The sequence below is a fragment of the Lithobates pipiens genome, unplaced genomic scaffold (assembly GCF_037356315.1).
Source record: "Lithobates pipiens isolate NorthernLeopardFrog02 unplaced genomic scaffold, aLitPip1_a1.2 Scaffold_18, whole genome shotgun sequence".
NCBI classification, from domain to species: Eukaryota; Metazoa; Chordata; class Amphibia; order Anura; family Ranidae; genus Lithobates; species Lithobates pipiens.
This window is the reverse complement of record NW_027507758.1, coordinates 636,669,953-636,679,931: the sequence shown is the minus strand read 5'-3', so window position 1 is coordinate 636,679,931 and position 9,979 is coordinate 636,669,953. Positions and strand designations below refer to the sequence as shown.

The window sequence follows — 9,979 nt, the reverse complement described above, 5'->3', positions numbered from 1 at the left end:
GCTTAATCATATGATTAAGCACTACTGCTAGTGCGAAACGTCAGCTTTTTCTTTGTCTGCTGTGTTTGCTGAGTTTTTGATGTGATATTCCAATAAAGAAAGGTGTTTTTTCCGACGAGTGCGGCAGTCCAGAATCAATTTTTGTCTGTTGCTGTCGGCAATTGCCAGCACCTGTGGCTTCCGGGCCAAGAGAACAGTTCACATTCCGTATGTGTGCTCCTGGAGCGGTGGCACTTTTTCTTATCAACATTTTCTACTTATCAGAAGGACTACATACAATTTGCCACTCTTGTCCTACATTTTATTTTTTACCTAAACTTTTATAGCAATTTATATTATGTAACAACATAGACTGGGCATTCCAAGGTCTAAAATATAAGGATTATTCAAGCTCCTCCTTCTAATCTGCGAGAAACAAAGATGATCTTGTGAGCCGGAGGGATGTTTTCAGTGGCACTTTCTGTAGGGGAGATGTCGAGATCTTTGGGGTCCACTACGGATTTCAGGGTGAACTTTTGTAGGATAACGGTGAAGAAAAGGAAAAGCTGAATGCGCACCAGGCTCTCCGCAATGCAGGCTCTTTTTCCTACAATAAAGAAATCATACAAGATAAAGAGGCATAGCTAAGTACACAGATGAAATACCTAGAAGGGACCCACACTCACCGGACACTTTATAAGGTACACCTGTTCAATTGCTTGGTAACACAAATTGCTAATCAACCAATCACATGGTGGCAGCAACTCAATGCATCTAGGCATCTATACGTGGTGAAGACAACTTGCTGAAGTTCAAACATCGGAATGGAGAAGAATGGACGTGGCATTAGTTGGTGCCGGGGGGGCGGGGGGGGGCTGGTCTGAGTATTTCTGGGATTTTCACACACAACCATCTTGCGGGTTTACAGAGAATGGTGGGAAAAAGAGAAAATATCCAGGGAACGGCAGTCATGTGGAGGAAAATGCCTTGTTGAGGTCAGAGGAAAATTGGCAGACTGGTTCCATATGATAGAAAGGCAACAGTAACTCAAATAACCACTCGTTTCATCCAAGGTATGCAGAATACCATCTCTGAATGCACAACACATCCAACCTTGAATCAGATGGGCTACGGCAGCAAAAGACCACAACAGGGTGCCACTCTTGTCAGCTAAGAACAGGAAACCGAGGCTACAGTTCTCACAGGATCACCAAAATTGGACAATAGAAGATTGGAGAAACGTTGGATGGAAAGTCTGGATTTCAACTGCAACATTCAGATGGTCGGTCAGAATTTGGTGTAAACAACATGAAAGCATGGATCCATCCTGTCTTGTATCACTGGTTCAGGCTGGTGGTGGGGGTGTAATGGTGTGGGGAATGGGCACTCTTTGGGCCCCTTAGTAACAATTGAGCAATTTGCAGCCAAAGGACCAGACCACTTTTTGCGATTCGCCACTGCGTCGCTTTAACTGACAATTGCGTGGTCGTGCGACGTGAGTCCCAAACAAAATTGGTGTCCTTTTTTCCCCACAAATAGAGCTTTCTTTTGGTGGTGTTTGATCACCTCTGCGGTTTTTATTTTTTGCGCTATAAACAAAAATAGAGCTATAATAAATATCCCCAAAAAATATATAAAAAAGCATTTTTTTTCCTCAGTTTAGGCCGATACGTATTCTTCTACATATTTTTGGTAAAAAAAAATTGCAAGTAATGGCGGCGATCAGCGATTTTTATTGTGACTGCGACATTATGGCGGACACATCGGACATTTTTGACACATTTTTGGGACCATTGTCATTTATACAGCAATCAGTGCTATTTAAATGCACTGATTCCTGTGTAAATGACACTGGCAGTGAAGGAGTTAACCACTAGGGGGCGAGGAGTGGTTATGTGTGACGTTGTGTGTTTTTTTTTTATTGTAGGGGGGCGTGGCCTGGCATGTGACATCACTGATCGTCTTTCCCTATAACAGGGAACAGACGATCGGTGACAGGCACAGTAGGAAGCACGAGGAGAGGTTTGATTACACAGACCTCTCCTTGTTCTTCAGCTCTGTGACCCGATTGCAGGATACCAGTGGCGATGGGGTCCGCGGGTCCTGAGGCCACAGTGCTCAGGACCGGGTCTCGAGCGTGCCACTGGCGGTGGGCTCGCGACCCACGGCTGGGCACTTAAAGAGCAACGTACCTGTACGTGCTTGTGCCCAGCCGTGCCATTCTGCTGACATAAATGTGCAGGAGGCGGTCCTTAAGCGGTTAATCACCATGGCCTACCTGAGTATTGTTGCTGACCATGTCTATCCCTTTATGACTACAGTGTACCCATCTTCTGATGGCCACTTCCAGCAGGATAATGCACCATGTTAACAAAGCTCCAATCATCTCAGCACTGGACAATGAGGTCACTGTCCTCCAAATGCCTCCACACACACCAGATCTCATCCAATAGAGCACCTTTGGAATGTGGTGGGATGAGAGATTGACATCATGGATGTGCAGCCGACAAATCTGCAGCAACTGCATGATGCTATCATGTCACTATGGAGCAAAATCTCAGAGAAATGTTTCCAACAACTATGCCACCAAGAATGAAGGCAAAAGGGCGTCCAACCCACTACTAGCAAGGTGGGCCTAATAAAGGAGGTCCAACCCGCTACTAGCAAGGTGGGCTAATAAAGGGGGTCCAACCCACTACTAGCAAGGTGGGCCTAATAAAGGGGGTCCAACTCGCTACTAGCAAGGTGGGCTAATAAAGGTGGGCTAATAAAGGGGGCCCAACCTGCTACTAGCAAGATGGGCCTAATAAAGGAGGTCCAACCCGCTACTAGCAAGGTGGCCTAATAAAGGAGGTCCAACCCACTACTAGCAAGGTGGCCTTATAAAGGAGGTCCAACCCACTACTAGAAAGGTGGCCTAATAAAGGGGGTCCAACCCACTACTAGAAAGGTGGCCTAATAAAGGGGGTCCAACCTGCTACTAGCAAGTCGGCCTAATAAAGGAGGTCCAACCCACTACTAGCAAGGTGGCCTAATAAAGGAGGTCCAACCCACTAATAGTAAGGTGGCCTAATAAAGGAGGTCCAACCCACTACTAGCAAGGTGGCCTTATAAAGGAGGTCCAACCCACTACTAGAAAGGTGGCCTAATAAAGGGGGTCCAACCCACTACTAGAAAGGTGGCCTAATAAAGGGGGTCCAACCTGCTACTAGCAAGTCGGCCTAATAAAGGAGGTCCAACCCACTACTAGCAAGGTGGCCTAATAAAGGAGGTCCAACCCACTAATAGCAAGGTGGGCCTAATAAAGGGGGTCCAACCCGCTACTATCAAGGTGTACCTAATAAAGTGGCTGGTGAGTGTATATTCCAATAAAAAAGGATCATAATATTGTCAAAAATAAATGTGATATGTGTACCGACATCATGAATCCAAATAAAATGGAAAAAATGAAAATGAACCAAGACACACGTCTTATTTAGTAACACAGCACAACATTTGTATTCCGTTTAACCACTTGCTTACTGGGCACTTAAACACCCTTCCTGCCCAGACCAATTTTCAGCTTTCAGTGCTCTCACACTTTGAATGACAATTACTCAGTCATGCGACACTGTACCCAAATTAATTTTTTGTCCTTTTTTTCCCATAAATAGAGCTTTCTTTTGGTGGTATTTGATCACCTCTGGGGTTTTTATTTTTTGCGATATAAATGAAAAAAGACCAAAAATTTAGAAGAAAAACTTATATTTCTTTGTTTCTGTGACAAAATTATGCAAATTATTACTTTTTCTTCATACATTTTGGCCACAATTTGTACTTCTACATGTCTTTGGTAAAAATAACCCAAATTAGTGGATATTATTTGGTCTTTGTGAAACTTAGACAGTCTACAAGCTGTGGTGCGAATCGCACAAAATTGATCACATCTCATGTACTGGTGGCCTATCTCACTTCTTGTGACCCGAACAAGCCAGAAAAGTACAAATACCCCCCAAATGACCCCTTTTTGGAAAGTAGACATTCCAGGGTATTTAGTAAGAGGCATGATAAGCTTTTTAATGTTGTAATTTTTTTCCTACAATTCTTTGAAAAATTAAGATTTTTCATTTTTTTAATTTTTTTCCACAAAATTGTCATTGTAATAGGTTATTTCTCTCCCGTGGCATGTGTATACCACAAATGACACCCCCAAAAAATTCTGCTACTCCTCCTGAGTATAACGATACCACATGTGTGGGACTTTTTCACAGCCTGGCCACATAGAGAGGCCCAACATGCAGGGAGCGCCATCAGGTGTTCTAGGAGCATAAATTACACATCTAACTTGTTGACTACCTATTACACTTTTGAAGGCCCTGGAGCACCAGGACAATGACACGTGGCACTGATGACAGATGGCACTGATACGTGGCAATGATGGCACTTATATGTGGCACTGATGACACGTGGCACTGATGACAGATGGCACTAATATGTGGCACTGATGATAGATGGCACTTATACGTGGCACTTATACGTGGCACTGATGACACCTGGCACTAATACGTGGCACTGATGACAGATGGCACTAATACGTGGCACTGATACGTGGCACCGATGACAGATGGCACTAATACGTGGCACCGATGACGCGTGACACTGATGACAGATGGCACTGATAAGTGGCATTGATGACACGTGACACTGACAACAGATGGCACGTGACACTGACAGGTGGCACTGATGACAAATGGCACTGATACGTGGCACTGATGACAGATGGCACTAATATGTGGCACTGATGACAGATGGCACGTGGCACTGATGACAGATGGCACTGGGGACAAATGGCACTGACAACAGGTGGCACTGGGGACAAATGGCACTGACAACAGGTGGCACTGGGGACAGATGGCACTAACAGGTGGCACTGGAGTGGATGGCACTGGGGTGGATGGCACTGGGGTGGATGGCACTGGGGTGGATGGCACTGGGGGAGGATGGCACTGGGGGAGGATGGCACTGGGGTGGATGGCACTGGGGTGGATGGCACTGGGGGAGCATGGCACTGGGGGAGCATGGCACTGGGGGAGGATGGCACTGGGGCGGATGGCACTTTTTAAATTTTTTTAAATTTTTTTCACACTTACGGCGCTTCATCTCTCCCCTCTCACACGCTGTCTGTGTGAGGAGGGAGAGCAGCACTGCGAGATGATCTCATATATGAGATCATCTCACATTGGACACGCCGATCGCGCTGTAAATGGCCGCTGTGATTGGCCGTTTACAGCGATCTGTGTTTGCCTGTCTCCAGGGGACATGGCAAACACAGAACTTCCCTGATGCGCGCCTGCGGCGGCGCGCATTGCGGAAGTAAACATCAGGAAGTCCAGGGACGGCCTCCCGGACAAAAGCGCCTGCTCTACGGCCTTCATTCGGCTATAGGGCAGGCGCGAGGAGGTTAAAGATGGCTGCAATCGTGATCTCTGCCTTTTTGGCAAATAGTTGTTGTTATTGTTCAGTCGTTTAGTTGTGTCTGACTTTTCGCAACCTCATTGACCATAGTGCGCCAGGATTTTCTGTCCTCCACTGTCTCCTGGAGGTTAACTTCATGTTCATTGTTTCGATGATGCTATCTATCCATCTTGTTTTCTGTTGTCCTCTTCTCCTCTTTCCTTCTATGTTTCCTAGCATCACGGTCTTTTCCAATGAGTCCTCTCTTTACATTAGGCGGCCAAAAAATTTGAGTTTCAGCTTTAGGATCTGTCCTTCCAGTAAATATTCAGGGCTGATTTCCTTCAGGATTGATTGATTTGATCTTCTTGCCATCCAAGGGACTTTCATAAGTCTTCTCTCTCATAGTTCTAAAGCATAAATTTTTCGGCATTCAGCCTTCCTTATGGTCCAATTTTCACATCCATAGGTTGGACTTGATGGACTTGTGTCTTTTTCGACCTCACCTACTATGTAACTATGTAACTACTAGGCATACCATAGCTTTGACTATACGGAACTTTGTTGGTAGGGTGATGCCTCTGCTTTTTATAATGTTGTCTAGGTTTGACATTGCTTTCCTCCCAAGAAGCAAGCATCTCTTAATTTCATGGCTACAGTCACCGTCTGCCGTGATCTTGGAGCATAGGAAGGTACAATCTGTCAATTCTGTTTGCCGAGGAGTGATGGGACTGGTTGCCATGATCTTAATTTTCTTAATGTTCGATTTCAGGCCAGCTTTTGTTCACTCCTCTTTCACCTTCATTAAGAGACTGGTAAAACGTTCTTCTTCACTTCTTTTGAGGAATACAAGACTTCAAAAACCATACTACAGCTATTCCTCTAATCAAATGATTTATACCACACTTTCTCAACCTTTTCAACACAGAGGAACCCTTGAAATAACCTTTCGGTCTCAGGGAACCCTTGTTAAAAATGGCTATATCTACAATTCATGTTACATTGGTGTGATGGTCAATAGAAGAATGCTGTGGTCACATCTATGGTCTTGGGGAAGAATTTCCCCCTTATAGATAGCTTAAAAGATCATTGGTGTCACTGGGAACTTATCTGAGAGACAAAAATTTGTCACTGCTCAAGGAACCCCTAGCAACCATTGGAGGAACCCTAGAATTTCATGGAAACCTGGTTGAGAAACCCTGATTTATACACTAGCATAAAAACTACCCTTCCCCCCTCCTTATTTCTCGAAAAGCTAGGATGTCTAGAAGACAAAGCCATAATTTGGAGTAAATCTGGGACACACAAAATTCCTAAATACGCATTCTACAGCACTTTATTACCTGCAGCAAATGGTAGAAATGCCTTATTTTTCAGAAATTTCCCATTTTCATCCAAGAAATGCTTTATGTTGAATTCTCCGGGAGTTTCAAAATGTGTGGGATCCCGTAATGCCGTGGTCAACATGGGAAGCACATTGGTGCCCTGTAAATGAATGAAACAGGTATGTGACAGTGAGATGATAATACTAAATGTTTCTGTCAAACTTAATTTTAATGACAGTATACAGCGAGTATACAGATCTTCATGCATATAAAAGTTACAAGTGACTGCACATTTTCAGACAACACATGTCCTTCATCAAGCTTCATGTATACTACTAAATCTTTTACCCACATGTATAGCTCCATACACATACAGAGCATATGAGTTCACCCAGGTGTAGCCTTTCACCAATCTACTTGTTAGCCCTTCAATTAACCCATTCCATTATTATTACTATTATTAACTATAGGAATGGAATGGGTTAATTGAAGGGCTAACAAGTTGATTGGTGAAGGGATATACCTGTGTGAACTCTTATGCTCTGTATGTGTACGGAGCTATAAATGTGGGTAAAAGATTAAGTAGTATACATGCAGCTTGATAAAGGACATGTGTTGTCCGAAACTGAAAAAAAATCTAAAGAAAATACGGCACACTCTGAATATGACTAGTAAACAAACTCATATAGTGTTGAGTGGGAATAAACATAGAGTATAAATAGTATTAATGACCACAATGGGCTTTTACAGTCAGTAATGTCCATAAAGTATAAGGTAAAATAATAACAAAAATGAATTAAATGAATTAAAAAGAAACTGTCCATAGGAGGCTGCCAGTTCCGAGTAGAAATGTAAAAAGTGCTCTGAAAAAGACAAATAGAAGAGGAATGGCACCTTCTAAGTGGAGTAAAATGGTAAATTTAATACAATTTTAAAAATCAATACACTCACAAAAGTGGTTCATAGATGGGCATTGTAATAATTTCAGCATCCGCTAGTTGCCGTCAGAGAGGAGAGGCCATCAGCTGTAAATCCGGCAGAGGAATGGACGATGTGGTTGGACCCAGGCCCGGAAACACCGCTGGATACAATGTTTTTCCGGTGGTCGTGGAGCGCAAACACTAGGCACCAGCGCTGGCGGGGATCAGCGTCACTTCCGGGCGTCACTTCCAGCCACATGGGAAGCGGAGGGGTTGTTGGAATGGATGAATTTATCCTCCCACAACCCTATCGTTAGGGTTGTCGTAACTAGGGGCAAAATTTTCCCCCATCGCCGCGCCTTTGGTTTGGATATAGAACTGGCCGTTAAACTCAAAATAGTTGTGTGTGAGGCAGAATTCATGTATCTTCAACAGGAATTCTACCTGACGTGGATTTAGCTGGGAATCAGAGTCAGGGTAATGATTTACCGCGTGTAGACCCACTGTGTGGGGGATGGAGGTATAGAGCGATACTACATCAAGTGATAGCCAACGGTATGCTGGTTCCCAAGTGTAATTTTGTAGCGTCTCATGTAGATGTATGCTGTCTTTGATATATGAGGGAAGATTCCTAACAAGGAGTTGAAGAAAAAGATCCAAGTAGATGGAGAAATAACTGTTGATGCTCTCCATGGCAGCCACAATTGGTCTGCCTGGAGGGTTGAGGGGATCCTTGTGCACCTTGGGTGATAAAAGGTGATAAAAGTAGGGTCTCTTATAAAAGTCATGTATTAAAAAAGATGCCTCGGATTTGGTGATGATGCCATCTTTTTTTTAATATATTTTGCCGTTGTTTTCTTAATATATTTTATATTATTGATTATTTATTATTATTTGTATTTTTCCTTTCTTGTATTTTATGTATCCCAATACTCTTTTCCCCATCGCTCTATACTCATCATTACCATTAGCGTTGTCGTTTTCTATATAGAGCCCTTCTTGTTACTTCCTGTTTCTTATGCTGCTATGGTAACGATCACGTGACCTAGGGGGTATAAAAAGACTTGCTCTAAAATGGCCGCCATAAAGCTTGAAGAAGGGACACGCATGTCCCGAATGTGAGCTCCTCCCTGCTAACCCGGAAGTGATGCTGATCCCTGCCAGCACTGGTGCCTAGTGTTTGCGCTCCACGACCACCAGAAACATCGTATCCAGCGGTGTTTCCTGGCCTGGGACCATTCACATCATCCATTCCTCTGCCGGATTTACAGCTGATGGCCTCTCCTCTCTGACGGCGACTAGCGGATGCTGAAATTATTACAATGCCCATCTATGAACCACTTTTGTGAGTGTATTGATTTTTAACATTTTATTAAATTTACTGTTTTACTGCACTTAGAAGGCGCCGTTCCTCTTCTAGTTGTCCGAAACTGTGCAGTCACTTTTACATGAAAATTAAAGTAAAGGAATTCAACTTAAAGCAGGAGTCCGCCGGGAGTTCCGCCGTTTTTTTTTTAAAAGCCAGCAGCTACAAATACAGCAGCTGCTGACTTTTAAAATAAGGACACTTACCCGCCCAGCGCGCCCGCGATGTCGGCACCCGAAGCCGATCTCTCGATCGTCTCTCGGGTGCTGCTGCTGCCATCTTGGGTATGGGAATCAGGAAGTGGAGCCTTTCGGCTTCATTTCCCGGTTCCCTACTGCGCATGCGCAAGTCGCGCTGCGCAATAAGGATGGACCCGCTGCCTCTGGGATCAGTGTGTTTCCCAGCAGGCAGCGGGGGACGTAGATGTACGCCCCTTTCCGCAGAGAGCTATCCCGGAAGTGGGTGCAGTTACCTGGATTATCCAGGTAACTGCACCCCCCTCCCCCCTGAAAGGTGCCAATTGTGGCGCTGGAGGGGGGGGGGGGATTCCAATGAGCGGAAGGTCCACTTTAGGGTGGACCTCCGCTTTAAACTGAGATTGCATCTCAATTTTTTTGAGATATATATACACACACACACAGTATCTCATAAAAGTGAGTACACCCCTCACATTTTTGTAAATATTTTATTGTATCTTCATGTGACAACACTGAAGAATTGACACTTTGCTACAATGTAAAGTAGTGAGTGTACAGCTTGTATAACAGTGTAAATTTGCCGTCCCCTCAAAATAACTCAACACACAGCCATTAATGTCTAAACCGTTGGCAACATAAGTGAGTACACCCCTAAGTGAAAATGTCTAAATTGGGCCCAACGTGTCAATATTTTGTGTGGCCATCATTATTTTCCAGCACTGCCTTAACCGTCTTGGGCATGGAGATCACCAGAGCTTC

At 44.2% G+C, this 9,979-nt stretch overlaps 1 protein-coding gene across 2 annotated transcripts in view; it reads right to left on the bottom strand.

The window, feature by feature from the left end:
* Nucleotides 1-279: 279 nt before the first annotated feature.
* Nucleotides 280-9,979, bottom strand: part of LOC143989684 (cytochrome P450 2F2-like) — a 113,955-nt gene continuing 104,255 nt past the window's right edge. For both annotated transcript variants that reach the window (XM_077489953.1, XM_077489952.1), the window contains 2 exons: nt 6,756-6,897; nt 280-586 (listed from right to left, as the gene is read on the bottom strand). In XM_077489953.1, coding sequence (XP_077346079.1) covers nt 387-586; nt 6,756-6,897 — 342 coding nt within the window. In that variant the 3' untranslated portion in view covers nt 280-386. The remainder of the gene's footprint in view (nt 587-6,755; nt 6,898-9,979) is intronic.